This window comes from Nicotiana attenuata, unplaced genomic scaffold, assembly GCF_001879085.1.
Source record: "Nicotiana attenuata strain UT unplaced genomic scaffold, NIATTr2, whole genome shotgun sequence".
NCBI lineage: Eukaryota > Viridiplantae > Streptophyta > Magnoliopsida > Solanales > Solanaceae > Nicotiana > Nicotiana attenuata.
The window spans coordinates 38,086-54,091 of NW_017671234.1; the positions used below are offsets into that span (position 1 = coordinate 38,086).

The following is a 16,006-nucleotide window of genomic DNA, read 5'->3' on the forward strand; positions in this document are numbered from 1 at the left end:
CGGCCTAGAGGTGATGTGCGCCCACATGCGCGCCTAAGTACCCTGGTGCACAGCAGCGCATGTCCGTATCCGGGAAACTTTAGTCAGGCCTATTTTTGTAATTTTCGAGCATTACCCTTGACCTATATGAAGCCTAAGCTCGTCCCAAACTAGGCATTTGGGATTTGGGAGCAACCTTTGGAGAGAAGAAGGCAAGAAAACAACGGAGACTTTGAATACTTCATCTGAATCATTCAATACGAAAGTTTGTTTGAATTCGTGGGTTGTAATATTTTCTTGTCAACTTAATACTCGTGTGATAAACAATTTCTCCACCATGGAGTAGTCTTTCTTAGGGTTATTGATAGATGTTGTGACTTGATTATTATTCGAGGATTTGATTGCTGTTAGTTGCTTGAATTTGTTGAAGAGTTTCTAATTGAATATTGTATAGGGCTACTATATTCATGGGTACCCATCTACTAATGCCTAGCTACATCGAATTGATTAACTCCCTAGGATCCCCCCGTCCTCGGGTCCTGAAGAAGACACCGATCAGAGACGAAAGTTTGCAAGGTTATTTGTTGTTTTACTTTAATCGGAAGAGAAGCGTTGTTGCAATTATCATTGTGTTATCTTGTTTGGATTAATTTCACGACTCTCATGGGTAATCGAAAGGGCTTGTAAAGTTATCAATTGACCCAATTTAGAGGAATAGTCGAGAGACGTTCTTTGTAGGATCATTCATTCATCGTATTCTTGCATATGTTCACAACACTTATCATTAGGTTGTTTAACAGAACTCTCATTCATTCGGACGAAGAATTTGAATCCTTAAGATAATCTAATCATCTATCGAAATTGAAAGAGCCAATAGAGCTTAAGAGGAACTTAGAATAGAGTTATATTCCGAATAATAGTTGAGCGCAATCTTGTCATGCCCTTATTTCTCTCATTGATATTCACTTGTTGCTACTTAGCTACCCAATTTCCAATATTCATTCATAATTGATAACCTTAGTTTTACTCATATATTTCGTTGATAATTCAAAATCAAAGGCTTATTTTCTTGAATAGTGGTAAGTTGAAGACTTAGTTGAACATTATTTAAACCAATCCATGTGGAGACGATCTAATAACTATACTATCTTTGACTAGCGAGCCTAAGTTTTATACACTGGTTTTGCGCTCGTCGTTAGGAGATTAGGAGAAAAACTTAGCATTGCCTACTAAAAAATGAAGGATAGGGTACTCTTTTTAACAAATATAGTACCTATTTTGCGAAATCAAACACAGTTTTATTTATTATTCATGTGGTCACATAATACTAGTGTGCACTTGCTCAAATTGCCAGTACTAAACCAGAATAAAGGAGGAGGTTACAGTACGCTTACAACCAACATAAACTAGCCAATTCACGATAGCAGGAAATGGATTTTAATAGGAACATAGCAGTAAAGATTCATGCCGTCAGCCCAACATGTTCACGACTAAAGCATAGTTGTGGTGTTCTCGTGATTACACCTTCCTTTTAATATTATAAATTCTCCTACTCTTCCCACGGCAACTTCAACCAGGCCTCTGACCTCATGGTTGACGGACAAGGATCAGTTCCACCAAGGCTATGCCTCCCTTTGTCCTCCTCGATTACACTATTATCAATGAGGTTAACGAGCAGTAACATGAAGGTCAAAATGAAGATAAGAATGCATAAATTCCCCAGCATTCCTTCATTATCCAAGAGAAAACTAAAGTTGTATCCTAATGCAACTTTGTATTCCCAATTGCCTAGTGCAATAAAGTAGCGGGAGAGAGGAAAAATGGTTTGGAGGTTGATATCCTACAACCTCCAGTGCAAAAAAGTAGGAAAATATTTTAACATGGAAAATTAATGCTTTTTCATTAAGAATGAAACAGGTTTAGGGTACACTAGGACACAGTTGAGTTAACAAAACTTCTGACTATGCTTCTCAGTTAAAGTTCCTGAATGCGGTAATAGTGAGACACTACTACAATTCCGAACTGCAACCAAGTAAAACCAAAACAAATCACACAAACTATGCCAGGGCCCCTGTGAAGAACATCTAGTACTTCTGAAAGCAAAAGAAAAGGAAACAAGGCTCTGTAGAAGCAGCTAATATACCTTGTAAATTTAGCATTGTCCACGGCAATCCAATATGCTTTTTCGATTGACTTCTATAGAAGAAAATTATCTATCATATGTTGTATAACATCAGCACCTTCTGCATGCATGTATTGATCTTTCACCTATAAGCAATACAGCGAGCATTACACAATATTGATCTTTCACCTTCAAGCAACACAGTGAGCATTATATATTAACTTCATAAGCATGAAGATCTGAAAAGCCTTAATTACTGTACAATATACTCTTTTAGTGTGTGATTTCAGTGGCAAAACAATAGGACCTAATTTTGAGACAGCACATAAACTCTGAGGGACATAAAAACGTTTTTAAGTCTGAAGCTCTATCTGGAACAGTAGAAGCATGGAATATAAGCTCCCAAAATGTATTAGGAAATTTAAAATGTTGAGCAATACAACTGATCCAAGGATCCTTGTTCACTAACACCTATATTCATGCTCCAAATGCCTTTTTTTAACCTTTATTGCCATTTAGTTAGGATTTATGAAGTGAATGACACGTCCAACCCCATGATAAGCAACATAGATGACCTAATATCAGCCTTACTTATGAACATCAGATTCAGTCATCAATCAAACACCTCTTTGTCCCAAACTGCATCAGACTGCCAAAAATATATAAGTAGTACTGTGTTAGTGACTTTAGCATAGCTGGTTTAAACTTCTGCAGATATGAACCACTCGTAACTTGCAGAAGAAACACTCCTCCAAGGATGTCAAAATTTTACAGAAGCTTTTCCCGCCACGACCACTCTTCGTCAATAATTTACCCATAAAAACCTAATAACTCAGCAATCTGTGCACAAATGCCTTGACGCTGTATAGCCTACTGGGCATAAAAGTAGCCAACTTTGAAGATTTAAAAGGGCATGAAAATTCATTACTAAGTTTTCCTATCACCATTGTGAGAATGCACGGGAGAAAATATTATTGATTAATATTGACTTGTGTTTAACACGATACAATGAGCCCTATATACACACATAACATATCCTACTCCTAATCCATATTGGATTAGGGTTATTTACTCCTAATTACATGACTATTCTAACACTCCCCCTCAAGCTGGTGCATATAAATCATATGTACCGAGCTTGTTACATATGTAGTTAATACGAGGACCAGTGAGGGACTTGGTGAAAATATCTGCAAGCTGATCATTCGACTTCACAAACTTTGTAGCAATATCTCCCGAGAGTATCTTTTCTCTAACAAAGTGACAGTCAATCTCAATGTGTTTAGTTCTCTCATGGAACACTGGATTTGACGCAATATGAAGAGCAGCTTGATTATCACACACAAGTCCCATCTGACTAATCTCACCAAATTTCAACTCCTTGAGCAATTGTTTGATCCAAATTAGCTCACACGTCGCCATAGCCATCGCTCGATATTCTGCTTCTGCACTAGACCGAGCAACCACATTCTGTTTCTTGCTCTTCCAGGACACCAAATTTCCTCCTACTAAGACACAATATCCAGACGTAGAACGTCTACCAGAAGGTGATCCTGCCCAATCAGCATCCGAGTATCCAACGATCTGCTCATGGCCTCGATCCTCAAACAATAAACCTTTGCCTGGAGCTGATTTTATATACCGAAGAATGCGAACAACTGCATCCCAATGACTATCACACGGAGAATCCATAAACTGACTCACAACACTCACAGAAAAGGAAATATCAGGTCTTGTCACTGTAAGGTAATTTAATTTACCAACCAACCGTCTATATCGTGTAGGATCGCTAAGAGGCTCCCCCTGTCCTGGCAGAAGTTTAGAATTCGGATCCATCGGGGTGTCAACAGGTCAACCTGTCATTCCTGTCTCCTTAAGAATATCTAAGGCATACTTTCGTTGTGAGATCACAATACCTGAGCTAGACTGAGCGACCTCAATACCCAGAAAATACTTTAGTTTGCCCAGATCCTTAGTCTGAAAGTTTTGAAAGAGATGTTGCTTCAATTTAGTAATACCATCCTGGTCATTGCCGGTAATAACAATGTCGTCAACATAGACCACCAGATAAATACAGAGACTCGAAGCAGAATGCCGATAGAATACAGAGTGATCAGCTTCACTCCGAATCATGCCAAATTCCTGGATAACTGTGCTGAACTTACCAAACCAGGCTCGAGGAGACTGCTTTAGACCGTAAAGTGACCGGCGCAAGCAACATACAAGGCCACGAGACTCCCCCTGAGCAACAAACCCAGGTGGTTGCTCCATATAAACTTCATTCTCAAGGTCACCGTGTAAAAAAGCATTCTTAATGTCCAGCTGATAGAGGGGCCAATGGCGAACAGCAGCCATGGATAGAAATAGACGGACTGATGCTATCTTAGCCACGGGAGAGAAGGTATCACTGTAATCGAGCCCAAATATCTGAGTATATCCCTTGGCAACAAGACGAGCCTTAAGACGATCAACCTTACCATCCGGACCAACCTTGACTGCATACACCCAACGACAACCAACAGTAGATTTACCTGAAGGAAGAGGGACGAGCTCCCAAGTACCACTCGTATGTAAAGCAGACATCTCGTCAATCATAGCCTGTCGCCATCCTGGATGAGACAATGCTTCACCTGTAGACTTAGGGATGGAAACAGAGGACAAAGAAGATAGAAAAGCATAATAGGGTGATGATAAACGATGATAACTCAAACCGACATAATGGGGATTAGGATTAAGGGTGGTCTATACCTTTCCGAAGTACAATCGGTGTACTAGGAAGAGACAAGTCCGCAGTAGGAGCAGGGTCAGGTGCAGGACGTGAATCAGCTGGGCCTGATGCTGGGTATGTCAAAAGTGGTGTTCCTGTGGCAGGGAGTCTAGGAGGAGCCACACTAGACTCCTCAACGGTTGGAATGGGTAAGACTTCTGTAGCGGAAGGTGAATGAGGAGCTATAGTAGACTCGGGTAAGACTCCTGTGGCGGAAGGTGAAAGAGGAGCTATAGTAGACGCCTTAAAGGTCGGTATAGGTAAGACCTCAGATATATCAAGGTGGTCAGAATGATCAGAAGAGGTAAAGAAAGGTTTAGACTCAAAAAATGTGACGTCAGAGGACATAAAGTACCTACGAAGATCAGGTAAGTAACAACGATATCCCTTCTGAACACGAGAATAACCAAGGAAGACACACTTGAGAGCACGAGGAGCTAACTTATCTTTCCCAGGGGCTAAGTTATGAACGAAACAAGTGCTCCCAAAAACACGAGGGGGGACAGAGTATAAGGGTGATTGGGGAAACAATACTGCATACGGTATCTGATTCTGGATGGGAGAGGAAGGCATCCGATTAACTAAATAACAAGCTGTGAGAACTGCATCGCCCCAAAAACGCAGCGGAACATGAGATTCAATGAGAAGTGTGCGAGCAGTCTCAATGATGTGCCTATTCTTTCTCTCTGCAACCCCATTTTGCTGAGGGGTATAAGGACAAGAGGTCTGATGAATAATTCCTTGAGAAGTCATAAACTGCTGAAATTGAGAGGATAAATATTCTAAGGCATTATCACTGCGAAAAGTGCGAATAGAAACACCAAATTGATTTTTAATTTCAGCACAGAAATTCTGGAATATAGAAAACAACTCAGAACGATCTTTCATTAAGAAAATCCAAGTACATCTTGAATGATCATCAATGAAACTAACAAAATAACGAAATCCCAAGGTTGAACTGACTCTACTAGGACCCCATATATCAGAATGAACTAAAGAAAAAATAGACTCTGCATGACTCTCAATACTACGAGGAAAGGAGGCTCGGGTATGTTTCCCGAGCTGACATGACTCACACTCTAATGTGGATAAACTAGACAAACTAGGCACCATCTTCTGAAGCTTGGATAAGCTTGGATGTCCTAAACGTCTATGAATTAGGTCCGGAGGATTTGTAACTAGACATACCTTGGAGGAATTTAGTGAGTTAAGGTAGTAAAGGCCTTCTGATTCAAGTCCTGTTCCAATCGTCTGCCCCGTACTGCGGTCCTGCATAATAAAGGAATCATCAATAAAATATATACCACAATGGAGGGCACGAGTCAAACGACTAACAGATGCAAGATTAAAAGGACAGCCAGGGACATAAAGAAAAATCTAGAGTGACAGAGGGTAGGGGATTCGCTTGTCCAACTCCTTTTGCTTTGGTTTGAGACCCATTGGCTAAAGTAACAGTGGGAAGAGACTGTGAATACGCAATATTTGACAAAAGTGATTTATTGCCAGAGATATGATCAGAAGCGGCCGAGTCCACAACCCATTGTCCAAGAGTACTAGACTGGGAAACACAAGCAAAAGAATTACCAGCAACAGAAGTATCAGTCTGAGCGACAGAAGCTACTTGTTGAGATGTCTGCTTACTTGCTCGATACTGAAGGAACTCATTATACTCCCCTTCAGATAAAGAAAATCCCTGGTTACCTGTAGTCTCAGTCTGAGCAACATAAGCATTTTTGGGTGGGCGGCCATGTAAAGAATAGCACACGTCACGAGTGTGTCCAAGTTTATGACAATAAGAGCACTTGGGTCTAGATCTTCCAAAACGACCTCCTCCTCGTCTATTCTCCATAGTATGAGATGCCCGATTGTCCACTGACTGGGATACGAGGACAGATGAGTCAAGTGTCTGTGATGAGCTCACTGGGTGACTTGGTGCTGCAGCAAGGCGAAGTAATCGAGAGAATAATTCATCAACTGTGGGGACAGCCGGACTAGCCAAAATCTGGTCACGTACTGAATCAAGGTCATTAGGGAGTCCAGCTAGTGTAAGAACTAGAAACATCTTCTGTCGTTGCTCTTGTTGCTTTTCAATACTAGCAGAAACTGGCATCAACGTCTCAAATTCTTCCATGACTGCCTGTACTTGTCCCAAGTAAGTAGACATATCCAATTCCTGTTTCTTCAAGCTTGTCATTCGCGATATTACATCATAGAAACGAGATATGTCATTAGTGTATAAATTACGAGCCTTTTCCCAAACTAAATAACATGTCTGGAATGGACGGAACAAGGGCATCAACTTGGAATCAATAGATCGCCACAGGATACTACATAACTGAGCATCGACCTTCTCCCACAGTGTTTTGGCCTTTTCATCACCTTCGCTAGCTTTTTTTGTTAAATGATCTTGAACTCCTTGACCTTTACACCACAACTCGACAGACGAAGCCCAAGCTAAGTAGTTTGAACCTCCCATTAAAGGTTATGAGGTAATCATAACACCGGAACTGCCAGAACCCGGGTTTTTAGACCCGAAAGCATCGACTCCCAAAGACATCGTTGGATTATCACCAAATAACAGAAAAAAAATCAACTGACAACTCGCTGAAACAGATGAAGGAAACACTGTTTTGCCGGAAAATTACTGTAGCTGCCGGAAAAAGTCAGTGTAGTCGCCGGAAAAACTCAAAGTGGTCGGAATCAAACGAAAAAGGTATGGACAGACTCGGAATCACTAGGCGATCCGACTGTCCAACTGGAAGTTTCTCAAAAAATGGCCGGAACAGTGTTCACGCGCCGGCGCGTGGGTCAGATCTCGCCGGTGATTTTCTGGCGCGTGAGGGCGCGTTAACTTGATTTTTCCGGTGGGGTTTACTGGGGTTTGGTCGCCGGAGCCTGAGGAGTCTTGTGGTGGTGTTGGTTTTCTGAAAACACCAACAGAAATTGATGTGATTACGGGCAGCCTTCTAAGTCGCCGGAAAATTGCACGGCGACGAGGTCTTTCTTCCCGGAAGTCGCTGGAATGATGCACAGCGATATGTTTCTCACTAAAGCTCTGATACCATGTGAGAATGCACGGGAGAAAATATTATTTATTAATATTGACTTGTGTTTAACACGATACAATGAGCCCTATATACACACATAACATATCCTACTCCTAATACATATTGGATTAGGGTTATTTACTCCTAATTACATGACTATTCTAACAACCATCAGTCTCCAAGCCTAAAATATACCCTAGTACAAACATATTTACTCAGAATTTAGCGCAGAAATGCTCTTGAAGCTATATAGTCACAACTAAACATAAAAGTCGCCAATTTCGGAAGATGTACACCTTTACCGGTTCTACAACTCAACTCTGATCAATGTTACATGTAAACAACAAGACAAATAATACATTTACAAAAGCTCAGCTCTCATTGACATTATATGGTGGACAAAAAGTGTTTCCTACCAAGATAAGAACAATTAAACTTTTACTAAATGGGGTGAAAAACGTGGCAACATTTTGGCAAAAACCTGATGCTTTCAATCTGTTTAAGCAAATTAGGCATTATATTGCAGGACACCTTGGGTGTTAAGTATATGTGACCACTGGAAGGATCTACCTGATTTGGCTTTTCACATATAGGGAGAAAGTAAAACAGCACAGTATCCATGTCAAATACAGTGCAGAAAAAGGCTTTAGTCAAGCACATGATAGACAATCTAGTCCAAGTAATTTTCATTTTTGAACACCACAGACACGCCCTCTCCTCAAACCTATATTCTTTTTCTTTCTTTTATTCTTTCTTTTTCTTTCATTTACTTTTTTTTTTTTTTTTATATATGCATCCCAGAGAATAAAAGATGGAAAAGGAATAGGGAGGAATAATGCCTGTTCCAAGTGTAAATTTGCGGGTAAACATGCAGTTTCTCACAAAATAAACCTAAAGAATATGCCTCGTTTAAGTAGGATAACTAGTAAATGCTTTTTCTAATTACTCCCTTCGGCCCAATTTATGTGATGCACTTTCCTATTATAGTCCTTCCCAAATAGAAGATACCTTTCTATATTTGGTAAGGATAAAATTTGAGACTTCACACTTTACCGTTATTGAGATGATTAATAGGCACACAAATATCTACGGCTTGTTTTAGCCCACAAGTTTCAAAAGTTTTTTTTTCTTTCTTAAACTCCATGTCTAGTCAAACTGCATCAAATAAAGTGAGACGAAGGGAGTAATACTCAAGGTAACAGGTAAAGGCAACACGTCAAGGACAAAAACAGGAGTTATTGACAGCTTTTTATCTTAAAGGTGTAAGTGATAGTAAGTGACAATATAAACACACAATTCTGATTCATCGATATAATAAAATGTAACTAACTGTGGTTGTTGGAGAACCAAAAAAATACTCATTGTCTCAATTTATGTGGCACCATTCGGATTTCGAGAGTCAAACCTTTTAATTTTGACTGTGAGCTTGGACATGAAATCTTTAAGCTTTTTGAAATAAAATTTACATATTTGGAAACTACGTAAAAAGTACTATGAGTCACAATAATTAACAATTCAAAATATTTAAAAGCTTATGAAAAATCGGCAGTCAAAGAAAACTCATTTGACTCTCAAATTATGAACTGTGTCACATAAATTGGGATGGAGGGAGTATCAGAAAATGCTCTGTGCATTAACGCTTTCGTCTAGGTTATATATATGTGATCTATATATATGTAGAGTCTAGAGAGAGAGAGATAGACTATGGGGAGTACAGAAAGAGTGAGACCTGAATAACACTGTGTGCAGCAAATCTGAGCCTGCTGCTGTGAAAGCTGACATCTACTTTCTCCCAAGACACCCGAGACAAACCAGTCACCAATTCCTCTGGAAAATTGGTCAAAGCATTAGCACTATAAAATTTTCTTGATAAGTTAGTAAGCAAGAATTAGTAATATAATATTAAGAAGCCAAGATATAGAACATCCTTTTCATTTCCTTTTCCTTCTTCAAGATTGTATTAAAAGGGGCAGCCCGGTGCACTAAGCTCCCGCTATGCCTCCGTGGAAGGGCCGGACCATAAGGGTCTATAGTACGCAGTCTTACCCTGCATTTTTACAAGAGCCTGTTTCCACGACTTGAACTCTTGACCTCTTGGTCACAGGGCAGCAACTTTACCAGTTACGCCAAGGCTCCCCTTCTTTTTCAAGATGGTATTATCAACATATAATTCAAAAGGCGTTAAACTCAAATCAGAAACTCTAAAATTCAGTTGTATTTAAGAACAATTACAATTGGAAAAGAACAAATACTTCAACTAAAGACTTCCTATCTAAAAAAGATCGGATGGCCAAAGACTACAATGATTTACAAACAAGATTGCATAGTACTTTAGGATCAACAGAGTCATTCTTTATATTGGTGCTAAGCACTAGATAACAGAAAGAGTGAAAATTAATCATGCATACATTTTAGAACATATAGCATCACCAAAAGCTCAGCGAAGAAGCATTAAAAGGAGACAATTTACCTAAAGTCAACTTCTTGCCATAAGCTAGGGGAAAGCAAGAATCAGAGGAAAGAACCTAACAGGAGACAATTTACCTAAAGTCAACTTCTTGCCATAAGCAGAGAGTTACTAACCTTCTAGCTTGTCAAAACAATCATCTTCCTTTACAACAGATCCACTCTGCTCACTATCGCACGCCTTGCAATGTTCTTCATACACAATGTGAGGATACTTTTCATTTAAGGAGTCCTCCCACTGTAAGCACATATTGTTATGACAGCACATGAGATTTAATAGGTAACTACTATCAGATATTAGCTATTGTACCTTGGGTAGTTCAGTATTACGTCTAATTGATGATGTTCTCCAACCTACAATATCTATAATAAAGTTTGTTAAGGAAAAAATAGTCTTTAATGAAGTTTGGATATCAGAGGCCGGTTGCCTGATTCAAGTTCAACAGTACAAACAGGATACGATCATAACCAACATTTGAATATGCGACCCTTCGCTTGAATGAAGCCAAAGCAGACCTGCATGTAAGAGTTTTGCAACAAATTAGCATCGTATACTATAGTCTTTACCACAGACCCTCATAAATGATAGGACTACGCTGTCTAATGAACGTAGTAAATAAATCTTAGAACTTACATAAAGTATAATTCACCATCATCTTCCACCATCCGTCTCAGTAATGGAGTCTTTCCTTCATCTTCATTAAGAAAAAGGTGTCGACCAGTTCTCTTGAATATCCAATGAACAACAAGACCGGCAGCTTTCTCAAAGGCAGTTACACCAAAAAGAAATGGCACCTGACAATTAGCAAATAAAATAAAAATTGCAAAAAATCCAACAGTGGTATAGTAGATCTTGTAAGGTAGGGAGAAAACTCACAATCTTAATAATGCAAAAACAGACTTGAGGAAAAGAGGAATACTTACTCATACCTAAAGATCTGATGACAGAAGAAACACAGAAATTTTTTTGCCTCTTGATCCTTCTGTCAGATAACAGAATATTTTCCTTTTCACAGGCCAAAAGATTAAGCAGGGACCAATATCTACCAAGAGGATATCTCCAGAATACTGATTATAAGCTAGACCAGTAGATAATTAAGTATGATTAAAAACCGTAACTGACTACATCATTCTAAAAGCCGCTGTGCCATGTAGAAGAATGTAGTTTACAAGTAGTTTCTACGTTAATCAGCAAGTTTGCTTCCCATTTTCAGGAACTTTGAGGTTCTCATATCAAAAGAAGGAATCATAGTCAAACACAGGAAGACCCTGATGCAACTTCGAGGTTACTAAAGATAAGGCTTGTTAACATAAGTTAAAAAAAACATCTCCCGGTGGTTGCATTCCTTGGATAACTTATCAAGTTGGAGGGAGACAACACTGTCTGCAAAGGAGGAATACTTACTGTTATTATTTCGGTTCATGCAGCTGTAGAACTTCGCATCTTGAAGTAAGTCTTTCCAGGTCCTTCCTGATGTGGATTATTTTTTCTGACAAATAAGATGTATCTTTCCTTCTTCTTTTTTTCCCTTGGTGGAGTGCATTCCTTGCTTCTCCATCTTACTTTACCATCTTATGTTAATAGTAGTAGTGCTGTTTTTTTCCTTTGTCAAACATGTGAATTTATTAAATATTTTTTCAGGTTTTTTGCTGATATTTGTCTCAGCACTTGCTACTACATCAATAAAGGATGGAGATGATACTCTTAGATGAGGAATCTGTCATTTAAGGAGTTTTGATGGGTTTTTCCCCCTGATAGTTCTGATATTAATACATAAACTAAAAACTTGTATAATGGGTGCTTTATGATTAAACTATTATATCTTTACACCAGCACTAGACCCCCGGTAATCAAAAACATTAAGCGTGAAATCATGGACATCACCACCCATAATCCCCAGGTTAAAATCCATCACAAAGTGATTCTAAAGCCATGATAGTGGTTCGCTAAGTGACACATTAAGCACTAACTAAACTTCACAGCCAACAGTCTCAAAACACCAAGAAATGGAACCCCTCCCATCCAAGAGAAAGCTTCACCAGAAGAGACATAAGGCATCATCGAAGCAATGATTGATCTTTGTTCATCAGTGACACATGATGAAGCCACTTTCTATCAAACCTTAAATTATTTGTAAGATTATTATTCAAAAAATAAATTTATACCTGCTTGTTACCCCTTGAACCCAGATGAGGTGATGCAACAGTGACAAAATTTATTGGTTCCAGGCCAGCTATTGTGCCCTTTGACCCTTCTTCACTGGCATCGGCTGAGAACTTCTCCACATTCTCCATTCTTGGAGGTCTATATAATTTCCCAATTGCATATCTTGCCACTACTCCTCCAACAGAATGTGCAACAAAAGAAATTTTCTTCAAACCTGGCTTTCTTTTGATCACTTCAAGAACCTAACATCCATTTCCATATCATTACCATCAGATGGGGTACATACAGCATGCTTTAAAGAAAATATTAGAAAAAGGAACGGGGCGGAACAAAAGAAAATCAAATCACATTATTAAAAAAAACAACCTCCTCAGCCAACCGCTCGCCCATTACATCCACACCATCCAATGTTAGTTTAGCCATATTACGTTCACTGCCTGCCAAGAAAATCATGTTCATCATTCATGAAAATGCAAAATAATGTTCATTAAGACACTGCAGACTTCCAAGTGCTCAGCCATTATGAAGAAGGTAAAACAGAGACATAGATATAATAGGGTCCACATGAGCACGAAAAGGAAATCTCTTGTTACTGAATAATTGTGCTATCGATTTAACACAAGTATGCGCAAATTAGAAAGGGACCAATGAAGTTGGGAACCACAATCAGAGCAGATTTGCACCTTTAGTTGGCAGTTTATCAATGAGAAAAAGCTTGAATTTTTGCTAGAAAAACTCAAAGTTCACGGTCCCATTGGAAGAAAGGATGAGATGAGGGAGTTGTAAACTAAAAGAAATTTAAAGTTCAACATTCACATAAGAAACAAGTTTCACCACTTATGAAAATGTATTTCTTTTCTATATAAGAAGTAAAAGGGCTTTTCCCTAGAGTAACGGAACCCAACTTTTCCTTCACCAGCTACTACATATTAAGGTCTCTTGATATAATATTAATATGCAAGATTCACTGGTATACTATCTTAATTTCAACTAGAATGAGAGCTTCTAGATGAGAAACATATATGAACAAACAATTGTTACAAGATACAAAATGTAAAAATTAGACTTGAACAAGACATGTAGCCATTAACAACTTCAGATCATAACTCATAGGTTCTCTTTTTCTTTTTTCGGAGATTCAGATCATAACTAATAGTTAAGTTGAGCAACAATACTCCACCAATGTAGATGGACAAATGATTACCAAAAAGTGACACCAAGTAGACCAATATACATCTTTAACTGTGACAAATAACAAAGCGAAGTGAATGTTATTAGATAAGAGCTCAAGCAACAGCCAATTAAATTCACTTGGTCTCCTAAAACAACAATCTCATGGTCGAAAATTGCTGGAACAGAACATATTGGAATAAATTAGAAATTTAGTCCTTTAGTCTAATCCTTGTTATGTCATTCATAAACAATGCTGTGGAAAGGGAAATTACATAGCATAAGAGGCTGAGTGTGGAAGGAAAAAAAACAGATTAAGCGCCTCTCTAGAGAAAATGAAGATAAAGTAAGTCAAACCTACTTACCTTGTCTATCAACATAGCAAGCAAGAATAGAAGTATATTTTATTTACAGCAATAGCAACCTAATCCTAAGAGAGGAGGATTAGAGGGTGGAAAAAACACAACATGCAGAACTAACTGCTGAAACACAAACAAGTATCAGTGCCACTCAATGTATGTACTTACAATGAACAAAAACTTTGTCAGGAAGATTCCGAACAAACTGCTCAGCACCAAACTTCCAGTCCGAGGCACTGCCGTAATACAAAATAATAATTTAATAAGCAATTTACAAAAAAACAATAAATCCAGCAATAAGTAGATTTTATTTAAACCAATACCACAAAAGCACTAATTTATTTGATAAGAATTTATCACTACTCCACAAAAAATTGTCCCATGATGGAAGTTTGACGTCAAACTGAATTGATAGCCCCAGTCAGAGTTGGTAAGTAATTAAGCAATTCAGAGTGTGTTTGGTATGACGGGAAATATAGGAAGTGATTTTGTGGTGTTTTCCATCAAAAGTGGCAAATATCTTCAATCTTTAACACTCAAAAATTTCAATGCAGAACACTATCCAAGTTGTTGACAATAGATTAATCTGTAAGAAATATTTTTCACTAACCAATCAAACACCGGAAAACATTTCCCAAGAAAATATTCTGGGCAATAACATTTTCCTTCATACCAAAGATCTTAATTTTATTACGGATGGAAGAATCGAGTGAGAGTAGATCAGAAGCAGCTTTCTCTATGTGTTAGTAACATCAGATTTATAATTCACATTTTCTCATCTCCAAGCAAGGGGAATTCTTGCGATCTGGCTAAAGCGCAATACTATCTATGAAGGAGACTATATCAACGATACGAGAATAAAATAGGTCCAAAAATTTCCCGAAAGAATGAAGCAACTGAAATAGCTCCAAATTAAGGGGCTTAAAATGCTGATACATTAGATTAAAAAGAAGAAGAAAAACTGCAGCTTTACGTGATGTCTTGAAGAAAAAAGTACATGAATACTGCAAATTAAACAAACAGTACAACAAATGTTTAAAAATCATGAAATCATCATCGAACAGGAGCTAAGGCGTAAGAAGTTAATTTCTCAAAAAGCTGAATTAAAATTCTCCGATTTTCTTCTAATTTCACTATATTTCGAGAATCAAAAGCGAAAAAAAGATGATACTAACGCATTATATATATAAAACCACAATTGTGCTAATTACCTTCCGAGAATACCGTGAACCATCATAACAAGATGGTCGGCGGTGGAAGCATCGGATTCTTTAGAACTAAATACATCTTCGCCGCCGTTGACGGTTTCCAACGAGGAAACTCCTTTGTTCTCTACTTCTCCATTCTCCATTTCCTTTTTTTACTTTTTCTATTTCTAGTCTAAGTCTCTTGAATTCGCACACTTTATACACACATTTGATACAGCAAAAATATGAAGTAGTTACAGTTAGATTGATAAATAAAAAGTGTAGGAGTTAGGTCGGCCCTTAAAAAAGATCTCAGAGAGAGAGAAAGGTAATAAAATGGTTGTGACGAAAGAGACTGAAGGATGAAGGAAGCTGACGACGTGGCAATGATTCTTTTTTCTTGTATATATATTACTATTATCCAATTAAAGAATTTTCTATCTTAATTTTTTTTTTTTCATTTTGTGGGATCCACGCGGCCTTGAGTTTGGATTCTACTGAAACAGAAATGTTTCTTTTTGTGGAAAAATGCATCTTTTTAAAGTAGAATTCAGTTACCAGCTTTGCTTTTTTAAGTAGAATTCAGTTACCAGCTTTCATAAATTTATAAATATCACTCATTACTGCACATTATTCAAAAGAATATTGCAACACAAGTAAAAGGACAAAGTTGTGGCAGTCAGGAGCTTCATTTTCATCAAATGATCATAAATGGTTTCAATTATTATGAGCTTGGATCACA

General features: G+C 38.1%; 1 protein-coding gene across 4 annotated transcripts; it reads right to left on the reverse strand.

Annotated features, from left to right (window-relative positions):
• Window positions 1-1,249: 1,249 nt before the first annotated feature.
• Window positions 1,250-15,638, reverse strand: LOC109206896 (putative lipase ROG1). Of its 4 annotated transcripts, none has more exons than XR_002064918.1 (11): window positions 15,289-15,638; window positions 14,246-14,313; window positions 12,915-12,985; window positions 12,548-12,790; window positions 11,016-11,176; window positions 10,842-10,897; window positions 10,692-10,744; window positions 10,499-10,619; window positions 9,645-9,742; window positions 2,123-2,247; window positions 1,250-1,631 (listed from the first exon to the last, which is right to left on the reverse strand). XR_002064918.1 is itself a non-coding variant. In XM_019369763.1 (10 exons), the coding sequence occupies exons 1-10, from the start codon at window positions 15,426-15,428 to the stop codon at window positions 2,176-2,178; spliced, it is 1,083 nt and encodes a 360-aa protein (XP_019225308.1). In that variant the 5' UTR covers window positions 15,429-15,638; the 3' UTR covers window positions 1,250-2,175. The 4 variants fall into 4 exon arrangements, 2 of the variants coding, with proteins under 2 accessions (XP_019225308.1, XP_019225307.1); XR_002064917.1 differs by having other exon boundaries at window positions 1,250-2,001; XM_019369763.1 differs by having other exon boundaries at window positions 1,250-2,247.
• Between the last annotated feature and the right edge of the window lie 368 nt (window positions 15,639-16,006).

Excerpts from the sequence above, each read along its gene's own strand:
- LOC109206896 (XM_019369762.1), bottom strand. The coding sequence starts at position 15,428 with ATGGAGAATGGAGAAGTAGAGAACAAAGGAGTTTCCTCGTTGGAAACC. Across the intron at positions 12,791-12,914 it reads GCGAGCGGTTGGCTGAGGAG|GTTCTTGAAGTGATCAAAAG; the intron begins GTTGTTTTTTTT and ends AATGGATGTTAG. Across the intron at positions 2,291-9,644 it reads CTGCACACAGTGTTATTCAG|GTGAAAGATCAATATTGTGT; the intron begins GTCTCACTCTTT and ends TGTTGCTTGAAG.